Consider the following 16,764-nt stretch of genomic DNA (forward strand, 5'->3'; position numbering starts at 1 on the left):
ATTTTTTATACCTTAATTCTCCTGAACAGATGTACTAGTTATATAGTGCCACGTAACAAATTATCCCCCAAATTCCTGGCTTAAAATAACTCTAGCTCACGGTTCCTGAGGGTCAGGAATCCGGTCCTGGTGTAGCTGGGTCCTCTGGCTCAGGGTCGTGCTGTCCAGGGCTGTGGTCATCTCAAGGCCTGACTGGAGGAGGACCTACTGTCAAGTTAGGGGCAGGATTCAGCTCCCCATGGGCTGTTGTCTCTCCCCCCCCACACCCCCAGGGAAGCCTCTACATCACAGGCTGCCTGTCAGATGGAGCAGACAAGATGAAATCTAGTTCTTTTGTAACCTAATCTCACAAGTGACAGCTCATCACATATTCTTTTCATCAGGAGCAAGTCACGAGGTCCAGCCCACACTCAGGGGAAGAGAACCGCACAAGGGGGTGCCCGCCAGGGGGTGAGGGGCCCCTGGGGCCATTGTAGGACCTCCTGCCCCAGCAGCTCTGGCGAGAAGCACAACCTACACCGGCACCTCTCACACCATCTGTGGGAGAAGGACCTGTTCTGTTCAGCTGTAACACCAACATATCTTCTCATGAACGAGTTCACGGACGGGCCCCAGGGCATGAACCCCGGTTCGCACAGCGGGGCTCTAGACCCCAGGTTCCAACAGTATTTCCAACATTTGCTGAGGGTTTGTTATGTCAGCCTTTGTAACAAGAGCTTGTAATAAGAGTGAATCCTCAATCCAAGCCCGGGAAACAGGCGTTGTTGTTAGCATCCCTGTTTTACAAATGGAGAAACTGGAGGCACAGAGAGGTTAATTATCCAGTGCCAAGGTCACATGGCAAGGAATTGGCAGAACCTGGAGTGCAACCACGCTGTCTTGTTCTGGAACTTGAACCCCCGACCACCAGGCTATGTTTCAAACTCTTGTACACGAGTCGGTGCGCATAGTTACCAGTATGAGTCCAGAGAGACAGAAGCCGTCAGGCCCCGTGCTCCAGCCCAGCTCCCCTCCGAGGGGGGCTTTGCGAACTCGGCTGCCGTGGCCTGTGCCTGGCAGCACCCGGATCCTCTGGGTTTGTGTCTCTCACCTCTGCCCTCTCCTTTTTAAAGGTCGAGTACAAGGGAAAAAGCCATCTGTCCCCTTTTCCAGCCGGGTCTGCTTCGCTCATCCGTCACTTCCTGGGTGCCGTGATACTTTAAGATGGATGTCCCAGCCCGAGAGCCCACCTTAATAAACAGTCTTTAGGTGAAAAAATTAATCATGTTTGTGATGTTAGGGGTCGCCTAACGTCTCTGGTGAGGTCAAGCGTCTGTTTACAGACCATTAACTGCATAATTCATTTCTCTTTTTCCAACTCAAGCCCCATAAGGGAAGGACAGCACCCATCTTGTTCACTTCTGGGCTCCTAACACTGAGCCTCGGACCTGGCCTGCAGGAGGGCTCAACAAATATTTGTTCGTTAAATGAAGGTTTGCCTTCCCCCAACCCCCACCCCTGTGCCATCTGTCCTCTCGGACCAGACCAACCGGGGAGAGTCCCCGCGCCCACCCTGAGGCCTCTGAGCTGCTCTGCGGCAGGAAGTGCAATGCTGAATGCAGTGGGGAGGGGACTGGGAGGGGACACATGGAGGGGTTACGGAGCCCCCGCCACCTGGCGCCTATGACAATTGCTGGAGGTGTCATCTTCCAAGAGGTGACAGGAGGTACTTTGGGGAAAGGTGGGAGGAAGGGGGAGGACTTCAGGCCTCGCTTCCAGCTCACAGTGGTGAGCCCCCCTCCCTCTTGTCCCCATCCGGTGAAGTGTTAGGTCCTGGCACATCTGGGCTGCCTTGGGCAGACCCACGGTGTCCCTGGATGTCCCACGCACCTTAGCAGCCCCTTAGAAGCTCCGTAGCAGGTGGCAAGAGGGGATGGACGTGACCTCAGGCGCCATGGGGCTATGCCACACGAAGCTGTTCAGGGTCCACACTCGTGGCAGGAGCCAGTGGCCCGAGGCAGGTGAGGCAGAGATGCAGCGGAGGGGTCTTCTGTCTCCCTACCTGCCGTGCGAGGACAGGTGCACGGGCCTTAATTGTTGGGTGTCCACCCCACCTGGAACCTTCCCTGACTCCTTCTGCATCAACATTTCCAGGCCCTTTCCGCTGGCTTCAAGGGACATTTGGAGAGAGAGTCCCCACTTCCAGTCCCACCCCTTGCACACTGCAGTGTCGGGCTGGAGCGCAGGCCCGTCTGTCTGCAGGGGTCAGCTCCCCCGGCGCCCCCCTCCTCCCAGGCACGCTCGCCTGTGCCCCACTCGTACTTCCTGCCCGGCCCCCCTCACTCCCTCCCAGACCTCTTTCCTGCTTCTCGGCCCCGCCGTTCCAGCCGTTTAAGTGGAAACATAGGTGTGTTTGAACGATGGGGTGAAACCAGGCTTTTGAAATGCAATAAAAAAGGTTGTACAAGAGAACGAGACAGGTAACCAGGCGCTGCTCGGAGGGCCTGGAGGGGCAGTCACCAGACTCTGCGCCCCGCCCGGTTAAGGGCGATAAATCACTCTCGGGGCTCCCGTGACCCGAAGTGCCGAGATGGGATACCAGGCTTGGTTGATTTGGTGGCTTAATGACACTGTCACCAGAGACACAGCTTCCTTCGCTCTCTCCACCCTGCTGTCCACCATGTCAACTTTGTCCCAAGGCTGGCTCGTCTTGCGGTCACCCGATGGGGGGAGGTAGTCGGGGGCACAAGGCTTCCTGTCCAGCAGGGGAGAGGATCTCTTCTACTTCGGTGAAATGCAAGTCCTTCCGTTCTGTGTGTCTGGGTTCGCTTTTCGGGACAGGGGCCCACCCGCCTGCTGGGAATAGTACCCTAGATCTGATGGGATCAGACTAAACAGGCCCCCCTGCCTCCACCCAGACCTGGGGCCCGGGAGGGACCCAGAAAGCCTGGTGATCTGGAGGAAAGGCAGAATGGAGAGGGAATGGATCTTGAGAAAGCAAACCCCAACCTTGTGCTCTGGGGATGCATTTTAGCTCTTGTCATAGGCTCGGAGCTTATCGGGGGCTCACAAATTCAGAGCCACCGAGTAGGAAGGAGCACCCACCCCGTAGGAAGTTGTGGGGACTTGAAGCCACACAGAGTGAGCCTCACTCAGAGCTGAGCCCCATCATTCTCTTCCCATTAAAAATGTAGAACCAGGGGCACCTGGGGGGCTCAGTTGGTTGAGCCTCCAACTTTGGCTCAGGTCATGATCTCACAGTCCGTGAGTTCAAGCCCTGTGTCAGGCTCTGTGCTGACAGTTCAGAGCCTAAAACCTGCTTCAGATTCTGTGTCTCCCTCTCCTTCTGCCCCTCCCCTGCTCGTGCTCTGTCTCTCTCTCTGTCTCTCTGTCTCTCTCTCTGTCTTTCTCTCTCAAATAAATATTTAAAAAAAATTTTTTAATGTAGAACCAGCTAAATTTGGCCAAGCTGGAAACAAATCGACACAGCCCTCATCTGAAGTGATTGAATTGGGATGAAAGCAGATATAAAACCACAAAAGTGCTCCCCAAAGCAGCCAAACACCCTTAGTTCTGGACCCAATAAGGGACAGATAGGATGACTCAGAGAAGGGGCGTGGTGGCCAGCGGCCAGTGGCAAGCCAAGCACCTCTGTGCTGATGAGCCCGGAGCCCTAAGCCCAGACACCGCCACTGCCACCTCGCCTCCTGTGTCCTAGACAGAGAGGGGCTTTCATTTTGAGAAGCAGCTGCAGGGCTGCGGAGATGACACAAACTCGGGGTCAAAATGTCTGGAGGCTCAGTTATATATCGCTTGTCAGTTGTATGACCTTGAGCTTGCTCAAGCTTCTGATTCCTTGTGTGATAACCTAATAAATGTAATTTTTAAAAATTTATTTATTTTGAGAGAGAAGGAGGGTGTGTGCGCACGTGCACAGGTGCGTGAGCAGGGGAGGGGCAGAGATCGACAGAAAGAGAGAATCCCAAGCAGGCTCTGTGCTGTCTGTGTGGAGCCCAACATGGGGCTCGATCTCATGAGCCATGAGATCAAGACCTGAGCCGAAATCACGACGGGCACTTAACCCACTGAGCCACCCAGGCATCCCAACAGCCTGAGGAATGTAACTCAGACTTGGATGAAATATGGGAGGTGGGCACTGCTTTGTGGAGGATTAAATGACGTGTCATTGCTCTGTGCGTGTCCTTTTGGGGCCCTGGGCTCCTCAAGTCAGGAGCACAGCCTTCCTGGTTGCACCTGTTGTTTGCTCTCCCCCAGCTCTCCTGTACTGCACGTAACGGGCTGTGTCTCCCGCCTCCCTGTAGCTCAGAACGCAGGAGCGCAGCAGGCCTCGAAATCACGTGTCACCTGAGGTGACATCTCAAAGAGGTGAAACTACCTGCCAACCGTTTCCCAGCTCTGGTGGCAGGTCGGTACTCGACGCCAGGTCCCTTGATGCCCGGTGACACCGTCGAGGGGGTAAGGGTGTGAAGGGGACCTGATTCTGCAGGTCATATGGGTGCCGCTGTGGGGGACTCGTCGCTGTGTGTCATGGTGACAGACATTTCTGATGAATGGGCACCATGCCAGGCAAGGCTGCACGGCGGGTGGAGGTTGTGAGCCACAGCTGCCGCCGGCTTTGGAGCCAGGCCAATCTGGGTGGAAATCTGCCGCCACCCTGCTGTCTGCTCCTGGGCGGCTCTGTTCCATTCGAGTCAGAAATGCTTTTCCAGCCTGTGTGAGCCAGCCACACTCCACAGAGACTGGACCGGAGGTGCCTTCGCTTGGCTGTACTGCCGTCTGCTGGGCACTGTTTCTGAAAGAGAAAGGAAGTGTTTTATCTCCTCCAAGCCCTTTAGGGAGTTAGGAAGAAAAAGAGGTGATGTGGCCCCTTTGAGGCCTGGTGCCCTCCCCATCTCTTGTCCAGTTGATGCGGATAACTAAGGATGTCCTGTCACCATGGTCCAGCCTCCCTTGGGACTGGTCAGAGACAGAGGGTCGAGGAAGGCAGAATGTCCAGGACTTATCCTGGCAGAGTGAAATGTAGACTGTGCAAACACTATAAACACACGCTTGGAAACCATGGGAACTTCTAAGTGCTGTCCCCTCCAGGACTTCGTTACCCCCACTGCCACCCTTGTCTGGCGCTTCCCTCCCCTGGTCATCCCTTGTCACTAGAGAGAGCAGCTTTGACCCCTGGCCAGCCCCTCCAGCAGCCACGGAGAGGAGAGAGACTACAGGACTGGCGAAGAAGGCCACCAAGAAGCCTTGGGGACTCTATTGTGGGTCTGCACCTGCCCCAACTTGGCCACCCAACCCAGCATTTTGAGTTCCAGGTCTGGCCATCAGTCCCCTTATATGCTGCCTGGTATATATGTTGGAATCCCTTAGGTAGAAGAGATCTCAGTCCCTAGTGGAGGCAAAGATAGAAGATTCCACTTGTCTGTATGACGCAGCCCTGCATACTTAAATCTTCACAGGCAAGCAGGCCTTTGTGTAGAGAAAAAGATGCCTTTTTCTCCAGGTGGACTAAGACCCTGCCTCGGGGCACACAGCTGGGCATGTGCTGCACACACTGCATTTCAACCCTCACTTGCCCCTCATCTGGGCTCCTTTGTGCAATGCACAAACCATACAACTGAACATGGTGGCCCTAGCCACGGATTCATATTGCATACTCCCTGTGAGCAAACACTGTGCAGGCACCAGGGATACAGAAGGAGCAGGATAAGACATAATCCCTGTGCTTATGGAGCTCACACAGATCTGGCCACAAACAGGCCAATGTACAAAAAAAAAAACCAATATAGGGGTGAGCTCAAAGCTATAAAGCAAAGAGCAGGATGTGGTGAAAGGGAGGGACAGGCTTGGGGGAGGGACTTAATTTACAGCAGGTGGAGGTCGGGGTGGGGATTGGGGGAAGGGGTTGGGGCCCAGAAATCAGACCCAGAAAGAGTTTGGCCCTGTTTGAGAAGCAGGGAGGCCAGTGATTGGAGAGGTGCAAAGGGGGGGATTCTGGGGCAATGTCAGAAAGGTGAGTAGGGCCAGGTTGGTCAAGTGCTTGTAGGTCCCTTGAAAAGGGAGGGGGAGAGAGCAAGAGGCATGTGGCACAGGTGATGGGCCCGGAGAGCCGCAGGGGTCACAGCAGAAGGCCAGTGGGCAGGGGGAGGAAGGGGCTGGAGGAACAGGGCCCAGATGTCACCGCACCCTGCCACCACTCACGATGCTGTGGACTCTGCTGGGTTTGGAGATGACATTTTGGCTTCTTGGGTGGTGCCTCTCAGAGCAGAAAGGGACCACGGCGCCCCCTGTCTGGCTCTCGTGAAAGGGCAGGTCGTGGCTTCTCCTTGTGGGCAGAAAACAGAAACGAGGTCCTCTCGTAGACTAATCAAAGTGATGTGTGTGTGTTTGCAGTTCAACGTGAAGAAGTCCACGGAGCCCGTCCAGCCCCGAGCCCTCCTCAAGTTGCCAGACATCTACGGGCCCAGGCCGGCTGTGACGGCCCCAGAGGTCATCAACTATGCAGACTACACTCTGAGGACCACGGAGGAGCCTGCTGCCCCTGCCAGCCCCCAGGCCCCGAATGACAGCCGCCTCAAGAGGCAGGTCACGGAGGAGCTGTTCATCCTTCCTCAGAATGGTAGGGCTCTCCTGCCGCTTGTTCTTCCGGGCAGCACGCGGGGGGCGAACGGCACCTCTGCAGATGCTGGAACCTGACCCGCCCCAGCACCCATGGCACTGGGCAGGCACATGGGCACACGCCTGGGACTCACCGTCCTTTCTTCCTGCAGACCTACTGCTACATGGCTTCTCTCCGAGGCCTCCAGCTTCCCACTGGGAAGCGAAACGTCCCTTTCAATTCATTTGGCAGGGTCATGGTTAAACCATGGGCTTTCAGAGTCCTGTGGTCAGTTCTTGGCCCTTGTATGTACTCCTTGTGTGGCCTTGCTCATGTGGCTAAACTTCCTGGGCCTCAGCTTCCTCATACATACAATGGGATGGTACTATTGTCTTCCGGGTAAGGCTGTGGTGAAGTGTAAATAAAATAATGCATACAAAGTGCTTGGGCTGGGAGGGTGAGGCACAAAAGATGTAATCAAAGCATATTGTTATTATTATTATATCTATTCCCGTTCTCATCAGTATCAACTTCAAAATGCAACATCTTTCAGGGCCCTGGGGCAGATACGTGAAGCAGATACAGTCCCTAACCCAAAGGGTTAGAGTTAGGGTTAGGGTTAGGTTAGGGTTAGGGTTAAAAGAGGGCTTTTTCATAAGGAGGCAAGAAATGCGTCCCGGAGAATGGATTGGTGTCTGGTCTGGTGTTTTATTTGTGTGGTCGGAGAGGAAAATAGTCCAAGAGGAGACAGCATCCTGCCTCTGACATTGACCCCCGTTTTTATGCATCTCCTGGCCTGGGTCCAACTGTAGTGCACACCGGCCAGTGACCAGGTGCCCCTCCCCCCCCAACCCACCCAGAACCACAGTGATCAGTACTGCATTCCTTCAAGGACAAATTCACAGGGTGCCTGTGGCAGGAATGCATCTGCTCAGCTTTTAGCCCTCAGGTTTATGAGCCCACATTTTAAACAGATATAAAATAGACCCATTAAATAGACATAAAATAGACCCACTGAGGACCTGAGAGCCTAAGAGCTTAAGATCTGAGCGTGAGGAGAAGCTCACCTGTGGAGCCTTGGGGGTAGTGATCCCAATCATATTCACAAGAGGGCTCCCCTTTCTTCGGAGCCCAAGATTTCCCAAAGCTCAGGGGGAGCCAGGATTGGACGCTGCCCACCAGGAAAAATAGGGGGAGATGTCAGAGTCTGGAACCTTGAAGACTGAAGAACGCATCGGTTTCTCTTCTCTTTGTCATTGTTCTTCATTGTCCCCCACCCCCATGGGCAAGCACTGCTTTCACAGAATGCTGGCAGGAGTTGATCCTTGAGCAAATCCTGACCAGAGGCAAGGGAGTGCGGGAGAGGAGGATGCCAGGTCCATCAGACACTGTTCCCATGATGCCTAGCATGTCCTGCTCCCACCTGTGATGATCCCCACCCTGCCCCCCGCCCAGAAAGCTCAGCCTCCCGTTTCCTAAAGCAGCATCCATCCCTGCACTTCCAAGCGGTGCCGGCTTTGGTCTGGTTTTGATTTGGCTTTGAATTTGAAGGCAGAGGTAGTCGAGAGAGAGAGCAAGCTGTGGGTGCCAGGCAGGATCCTTGTGGCACTGACCCTGCCACCATCATCCCCGCGGTGTCCTTGGAAGCCACCTGGGTCCTGTGTTCATGTTGGTCTCGCCTCACGCAGTGCTCACACCTGGGTCCGTCTCTTCCTTCCTTAGACACGCCAGGGGAATTGTTCACCCCGTGCAGCAGCCCCGGAACGAGCCATTTTGGAAATTCAATCGTCCTTTATGTTTCTGCCCTCTAGAGTCGTTCTGAGCATCAAAACTTTTTAAATTCCAATTTGCTCAAAGTGGAGTCAGCTACAGCTGCTGGGTCCTTTCATTCTTGTGTTATGTTTGACTAATGAGAATCTTCCAGAGGTTTGTCTCCTGTTCGAGTGAGGGGCAGAGTGAGCAGTATTTGTGGTTTGGGGGACTTCTGAATTAAAGTCACGGTCATTCATTCATTCCACAAGCATTCATTGGACATGCACTGAAGTCACATCCACTGCCCCTGACCTTGCCCCCGGCATCTCCTCCCGACTTGTTCTTCCACATGTTTCACCAGCTGTGAACACCTGGGGAGCAGGGATTAGACTCTGGGCGACAAGAAGCTGGAGATGGGCTAGGGCTGAACCACACAGGCTGTGACCGCTTTTCTTACTGAAGGCTCACCACAGGCTGGGCCCTGGGCCAAATACTTCACCCACATCATTTCATTTAATACAAGCAACTCTAGGAAAGTGGTGCTGTTATCATTCCCATTATGAAGATAATGAAACTGAGGTTTGAAGAAGTCAAGTAGCTTGTCCAAGGTCACATAAGTTTTATGTGGCAGCTCAGGTATGACACCAAACCCCATGTCTTGACCTCTGGGCTGTGATGGTCCCTTAACATGTAATCCCAGGACCTCAGGTGTCACCCAGGTGAGGCCGCCATTTCTTGGCCGCCGGCTAGAGAGCTTTCGATTTACATTGGTGGCACGGGCACCATATGGGAAAGACAGGCTCTCGAAAACCTAGGGCCCTCGTGTGGGTGGCAGTGACGGCCCTACCTCTCTTATCAGGTGTGGTGGAGGACGTGTGTGTCATGGAGGCCTGGAACCCAGAGAAGGCGGCCAGTTGGAACCAAGCCCCCAAACTCCACTACCGCTTGGACTATGACCAGCAGAAGGCAGAACTGTTTGTGACTCACCTGGAAGGTATGACTGGTATTTAACGTTCACGGGCTTCCCGTGTGTCCATCTCCCCTGGAGGAGCTGTACAGGAGGAACGGGAGCACCTGCGGCTGGAGGGAGTGCTCGGTGCTGGGTTCGCACTCTAAAGAACAGACCCGGAAATGTGTGTATGTGGGGGGTGCATCTCTCTCTCTCTCTCTCTCTCTCTCTCTCTCTCTCTCTCTCTCTCTCTCGCTTTCTCATGTAACATTCATAGTGGAGATTCTTGGTTGGCAAACATCTTTCCTCCAAATGGTGATTCAGGGGCCAGGTTTCTTTTGTTAGGGGCTCCATAATCCTCTTGGGCCTCCTTGTCATCTGTATCTAGCAGGTAGAGAGAGAGAGAGAGAGAGAGAGAGAGAGAGAGAGAGAGAGAGAGAAAGAGAGAAGAGGGAGAGAGCACAACCATCCCTTAAAGGCCATGACCACACAGATCATGCATCATTCCTGCTCAGATCCCACTGGCTGGAACTCAGTCACGTAGCCACTGAATGCCAAGGAGCAGGTGCTCAGCAAAAAGAGGAAATGGGTTTTTGGTGAATAGCCAGCTGCCTCTGCCACAGGTTCCTTTGACATCGAATGGGCTTTGTGGGGGATAAGGAGGGTATTCTGAATGGTCAGCAAAATTTCTATAATCCAAGGACAGGTCCAAAGGGGTCAGGGTGTCCCTGGTCTCTCTACCCCAACAATTTCACCATCGCCACACAAAGCTAAGTCTCTGCAAAGGAACTGGGGCCAACAATGGCCATTCTATGGCTGCTGGGGGTTGGAAACTGTGAATAGAAGAAATAGGACTTTTGTCTTAAATTTTATATCTTTAAGGGGCATATTCCCTTTTTATTTTCTTTCAAGGTTTTTTTTTTTTTTTAGCATTTTCATATACTTTATTGCATCTGGTCTCCCCAGTAGTCCCATTTAACAGATTAGGAAACTGAGGCCTAGCACATCAGGTGACTTGTGTGAGATGACTCCAGAGCCCGGGCGAAACCCATTTCCCCTGAAGCTCTGTGGAGAGTTCTGACAGGACGCACGGCCTCAGTTCTTCATCTCCTCTTCCTGGGACAGTTCAGCCACCATCTCCCCAATTCTCAACATCACCACAGGCGCACGTTTCTGGATACATCTCCATCGCGGAGCATTAAAAATATCAGAGTTCAGAATATAAAACAACAGAGTGGCCAAGAGCTTCACATCACAAATGGTTGTCTGGTCAATATTTAAAGTACGAAACAAAAAGTTACAGTGTCAGAACACAAAAGGCCTCAGTAGTTTGTGGGCCCCCGGGTCTTGGGGCAACCTCAGAGTCATGGGTAGGAAGGGCTCTGTGGAGCAGCCAGTCATGTCGCTGCTCCCCAGGGAAGCCAGCGTGTGTGGACATTGGCCACATCCCAGGATCTCCTAAGTGTCTTCCTGAAAGGCGATTTCACCAAGCCAAGGTGGTCGTCCCTGGGGCTTTCATACCCCTGAGGTCATGACCATGATCATGCGGCTGCTCAAAGCAGGCCTGTGCTTCTCTTCTCCCCTCGTCCTTGAGAGGTCCCGTGTCACGTTGCTCTCTCTTTGGCTGCAGCTGTGACCAGCGGCCATGAAGGAGGCTGTGACTGCTACGTCCAAGGCAGCGTGGCCAACGGGACGGGCACTGCGGAGGCCCAGACGGCCCTGAAGAAGCGGCAGCTGCACACCACGTGGGAGGAAGGCCTGGCGCTCCCCCTGGCGGAGGAGGAGCTCCCCACAGCCACGCTGCGGCTGACCCTGCGGACCTGCGACCGCTTCTCCCGCCACAGCGTGCTCGGGGAGCTCCGCCTGGGCCTGGATGGGGTGTCTGTGCCCCTGGGGGCCGCCCAGTGGGGGGAGCTGAAGACGTCAGTTAAGGTAGGTGACCCTGCGCCGGGAAAGCGGAAGCCTGTTTGTGGAGCGTGACGGTGGAGGGGCTGGGCCAGTGCTCACCAGACGAGCTTCACAGACCTTCCCGGGGTGTGCGCGGGCGCGTGTGCGTGTGCGTGCGTGTGTGCGCGCGCCTGCCGGCGCTCAAGGATGCCTGGAGTCGTGAACAGGTTGGAGGAGCAGACTCACCGCCCAGGCTCTGGAATTTCTGGAGTCTGGTTTTGCTTCTAGCTTGCCACGTAGGGTCCCCTGCCAGGATGGGAAACATTACTTGTGAATTGGCTCTGAGGCGGACAGCAATGGCCTCTTTATTTTATTTTGTTTTGTTTCGTTTCATTTTATTTTATTTTATTTCATTTTATAGAGAGACAGAGAGAAAGGGAAAGTAAATGGGGGAGGGCCAGAGGGGGAGAGAGAGAGAGAGGCTCTTAAACAGGCCCCACACCCGGCATGGAGCCCAAGACTCAATCTCATGACCCTGAGATCATGATCTGAGCTGAAATCAGGAGTCGGGTGCTCAACCACCTGAGCCCTCCAGGCACCCCAGTAATGGCCTCATTTAAATCTGCCTATATTCCCTGTGTTCCTACTGTGTGCCAGGCACTGCCGGGGAGATGAACACTGTGTAGAATGCTTCTACCCAGACTTTACAGGCCCGAAGGATAAATTGGAACAGACAGGTGACAATGACAAGGATGACCATGATAGTGGACATGCGTTGAATCTTAAGACATGGAAGAGAGGCCTAACTCTGATGGAAAGTTCTAGAAGGCCTGGTGTGAAATGGCCTTTGTGCTGGGATTTGAAGGATGAACTGGGCTGGGGGCGCCCCAGAGCCCAGTGTTCTCTGTTGTCACCAGCCCTGGCATGGTTCTCCTGTCCCTCTGCTGTCAGGGGAGCCGAGTGCGGGAGGAAGGTCTGCTGAAAGGCTGCACTGTTCAGAGGGGGGCCCTGGGAGAACAAACCATCGGTCCTTTCTGGCTAGGGCAGCCAGGGCTCGGAAACGTCAGGGCTGTAGGACGGCGTGTGGTTATTTAGGCCCTGGGGTCAAAGCTTCATCCAAGGGCCCGCCACAGTGGAGCCTAGAGAGAACCTTCTAGAAGATCTGTCTCAACCAGCTGGTTGGCGCCTTCTCGGGGAGGCTGTGTAGCCTACAAAGCCCTAAGTGTTTTCTACGTGGCTTTACAGAAAACGTTTGCCGACTCCCATGTGGGAGTAATAAAATACTAAAAAGGACATTCATTTTGGGGTACTTATCTATCAGTTGCTGCTCTTAGAACTTTACCTCATTTCTTTCCCAGAGCAGGTAGGCGAAAATGACACTGTGACTCATTTACAGACGTGGAGACTGGGGCTTAGAGTAGCTGGGTAGCCCATGCAGGGTCACCCAGTGGGGACGCCGCAAGCGGGACCTTGTGGCCAGGCTGGTCTGGCTCTGAGTCCTGTGCTGTCCCCTCCCCATGGCATAGGTGCCGTGTAAGTGACCTACGGCAAGTGAGGGAGACTCCATCAGCAGGAGCCTTTCCTGACGGACACTTTGGGTCCCTACCTGCACCCCTTTGTGCTAGAACCTTTTCCTTGCCTTATTTTTCTTTCTTTCCCAGGCTCAGAAAATTGATAAAAATTGGCAGCCACTCTCAGCCGGAACCAGGCTGTTCCGAAGCATACTCTCTAATTAGCGTGTGGTTTGGGATTTATGCAGAATCACAGCGGGGGGCCCTGGCAAGAGGATCCCACACTTTGGTTTATTCGGCTGGTGAACCAGCTTTCTCTGGAGGTGGGGGGGCTCCCCTAGGACTTTGGAGACTTTGGTGCCACCAGGGCCGATAGAGCCTGTCTCTCTAGAAGGCTCAGACCTGCTATCGTTACCCCTAGAAGAGCAAAATTCATTCATTCATCCCACGAATACCTTGCCTGGGTTTCCAGCCTGTGCCAGGCACGGTGCCAAGAGCTGGGGACAGAGCAGTCACTAGGACCAGGCCCTGCCCTCACAGTGCACACATTCCAATCCTCATGAGCTCAGAGAGGCCGCTGTGTCACAAGGACTCCCCCATATCCTTGTGGCCCCCTGGCCTGCTTCCACACTCTTGAGCAATGTCGGATCAGAGGTGTCAGACTTAGGAGTTGGTGCCCAAGGCAGGTGAGGGTGGCCGGGGTAGGGTGTAGGCTGATATGAACAAGGCTGGCAGAGCCTTCAGTAGCTCATTAGCTCCTCTATGGGCCAGGATGGGTTAATGGAGGGGCCAGCCAGGCTCCAGTTCTCAGCGGAAGACATTCAGCCAAAAAGCAGCAAGTGTGTCATCAGGGATCATAGAGCAACCCACTCCTAGGGCATCTCGAATGATTCACTGAGAGCCCAAGAGAAAGACGGTGGGTGGGGGAGGTGCAGGGTGAGGGTGAAGAAAGTTATTTTTGTCAGCAGGTACTTGGAGCAGCAGAGTTGAGGTGGCAGGTGCTGCTAAAATTATCTGGCTGGGGTACAGCCCGCTGGGCTCATCCGGGCCCTAGGCGCCCTATGCAAAGGTGACGAGCCCTTTACAGGGCGATGGGACCAAGCGCCCCTTGCATGGTCTAAGCGGAGCAGGATGCTTAAACTGGATCATCCTGTGGCTGCAGCACAGGTCACCCGTGGGCCTCCAAGAAGAAGCCTTGAATCAGGAGGCTGTGGTTCATCCTAATCTGTTGCCATCCCTCTGGGTACCGGGACAAGTCCCTGGGCCTCGTTCCTTCACCATGGAATGAGAGGTCTAAAGAGCCCTGGCTTAGGATCTGGGCATCGGTATCAGACCAAACTTCCTTCAAGGCTCAGTTTTGCTACTTTCTTTACTTTGGCTACATGACCTCAGGCAGGGACGTGCTCTCTGGAGCATCAAGATCTTATGCTTAAAACGGGAACAAGATTAGATCCCTAGGATTTTTGTCGAGATTCAGTAGGATGTCTCACCCTTCTTTCTTACTGTGAGAAATAAGCCCACCCGCCCAGTCAAAGGAGGGACATCGAGACTCGGAGCACAGTGAAAGGAGGCTTTATTCAATGTTCTTACAAGAGCAGGTGTCTGATGGACAGGCATCCTCGGGGCAGTGACAGCAGACAATTTATCTCCTAGCATGAAGTCCCTCCCCTGATTCCTCATTGGCTGAGTACTACAGAGGTTACAGCCTTACCCGGAAGTGCCTATGCCCATGTAAGGCAAGAAGTGGTCTGATTGGACAAATGTACATTTCCTGAGGTGAGGCGGAGACTTTCAGTCCCTCCTCCCTTTGTTCTTTGGCGCATGCTCATTGCAAAGCCCGAGGAAGTAATCCCAAGAAACGGGGGGCGGGGGCGGGGGCGAAGAAGAACCAGGAAGTGAAGTGTCTAAGGGTTTGGGACTCCTTGTGGGGGGGGCTGGGGTTTGTACTTATTTCCAATAGGTTATAAACTTACTGTTAACTAGACCGCACAGCTGTTTTGGCATTTCCGAAAATGAACCCTCTCCCTTATTTCTCACACTCATAAATAAAGTGTATCAACTGTATGCCAGGTCCTGGGAGCTGCTTTGTGGAGCTTACAGCCCAGTCGGATAGATAATGTCATCGCACCTAGCTTATAATAAGTATTTAGTCTTAGCTAATTACCCATGTCATTGCCAAAGTTCCTGGCAGCTCCCAATCATTTTGTCACGTGACTAGTAACTTAGGGCTAGTTGAATTGATGCAGTCATTGTCAAAGATATTGTTCCCAGAGGAAAGGGGTGATGGGGGCAGGGGGCCGGCCAGCCTCCTCCAGCCTCACTCCCAAAGTCCAAACTGGCTCTTCTTCATCCAGAAACAATATTCCCAGTTAACAATCTCAAAAAGTGGTGGTTGTCCTTCTTGGATGACCGATGGTGATAATCACAGCAAACAGTTCCCATTCCACAAATGAGGAAACGGGGGCGTGGGGGGAGTTAAGTGACGGGCAGGAGGGCACACAGCCAGTAAACGGTGCTCAGACCTCAGTGGTCTGGTACTGGAGTCCGTCACGCCACCTTTGGATTGTGGCAGGCGTCTGCCTCCTGTGGGGGCTTTTTTGGTCATTTGTGTCCTTCAATCGAGTTGTTAAAATTCCATACAGATTCTTGTAGGAATTTCAGCAGAGACACTGTGTAAAGCCACAAACAGGAAAGGCGTGTGGGCTGTTTCACAGGGGGCATCAGCACCCCCTGCAAAGCGACATTATTGCCCATGGTCTCTGGGGCTTCCTAACGTCGCATGCCTGGCTTTTTTTCTGTTGACATGGTCGGTCGTTCTGTTGACCTAGCAAGGCCCTGCTCAGCATTTGTACATCACGTTATTGACTCTCGGGCCTCCAGGGGCTGGAAGGAATCTTTTCAAACAGAGTAAGAAATCTCAACTCCCCCCTGCCACAGGCACCTGACCGCTCGATGCTGTGGTTCTCAAACGGTGTCCCCCAAAACCCTAAGGTTCTATAAAGATACCCCAGGAGCTTGTGGGGGGTGGTGAAGGGTGAGAAGGGGTCCTGGCCCTCTGCTCCTGCCACATCCTAACTGGCATCTCTTCATATGTCTTATATGTCGGGTTTGAACATAAGATACTTGGAAAATCACATTTTGTGGCAAAAGAAAAATTTTCTTGTTGAGGCACAAGCTACTTAGAATTCCTTTGTGCCCTCCTCCTCCTCCTTCTGTAAGAAAGCAGCGCTCATGGGTAAGTGGTTTCTAGGGTGCCTGTTGGATACAAGTCCAGTGTGACCCCAGCCTCAGCCTTTAGTTGATGGGTCAGAAGCCACCCCTATGTGACGCTCCCCTCTCGTATCCTCTCCTCTGTTTCAGGAGCCGTCTGCAGGAACTGGAGAGGTCCTTCTGTCCATCAGCTACCTCCCAGCTGCCAACCGCCTCCTGGTCGTGCTCATCAAGGCCAAGAACCTCCACTCCAACCAGCCCAAGGCGCTCCTGGGGAAGGGTGAGTGAGAACATGCTCCCTTCTTTACATTCATATCCGTTCACGCCTGGGCCAATCCCTTCATCAGGCCTGGGTGTGAGCTGCCTGGAGCTCCCTACCTTGCAAATGCTCCATGAGAGAACCCAGTCCTGCCCATGGGTCAGAGGAAGCCAGGGATAGGATTGTAGCCACAGACGGGAGCATCTGCACTGTAGAGGAAACAGCCTAGCCCGTCACCCACGCTCGGGTGGACTCCCCTCACTGGCGGGTGTCTGGAAGGCCAGGCCCTCCTGTCTCACCCACCCCAGTCTCTTCTCTCTTCTCAACATTTGTCAGCCTGCCGCCCCGCACCAGCTCAGTGCGGATGCCGGCAGAAGGTGTGTGGGTGCCTGGGCTGGGGCGGCCTGAAACTTCGGGCGTCTGTGCCCCATATACCCAAATAAGCATCTCTTCAACATTCTGGAAGCCTCCATTTTTCCCTTTGGAAGCCCCAGCACAGACTCTGAGGCTGGGGGCCAAACAGGCTCTCTCGTCAGCCTGGAAGGCAGCACTGGTCAGCTGTATGATACCTGGACCCGGAGCCAAGTGCTCATAGCAAGGT

At 53.8% G+C, this 16,764-nt stretch overlaps 1 protein-coding gene across 1 annotated transcript in view; it reads left to right on the forward strand.

Moving 5' to 3' along the window:
* The window catches only part of SYT13 (synaptotagmin 13), a 43,250-nt gene that overhangs the window by 21,771 nt on the left and 4,715 nt on the right, over positions 1–16,764 (forward strand). The window contains exons 2-5 of the mRNA XM_029914739.1: positions 6,391–6,616; positions 9,207–9,341; positions 10,927–11,228; positions 16,055–16,184. Of these exons, the coding sequence (XP_029770599.1) occupies positions 6,391–6,616; positions 9,207–9,341; positions 10,927–11,228; positions 16,055–16,184 (793 nt within the window). The remainder of the gene's footprint in view (positions 1–6,390; positions 6,617–9,206; positions 9,342–10,926; positions 11,229–16,054; positions 16,185–16,764) is intronic.

Source organism: Suricata suricatta, chromosome 11 (assembly GCF_006229205.1).
Source record: "Suricata suricatta isolate VVHF042 chromosome 11, meerkat_22Aug2017_6uvM2_HiC, whole genome shotgun sequence".
NCBI classification, from domain to species: Eukaryota; Metazoa; Chordata; class Mammalia; order Carnivora; family Herpestidae; genus Suricata; species Suricata suricatta.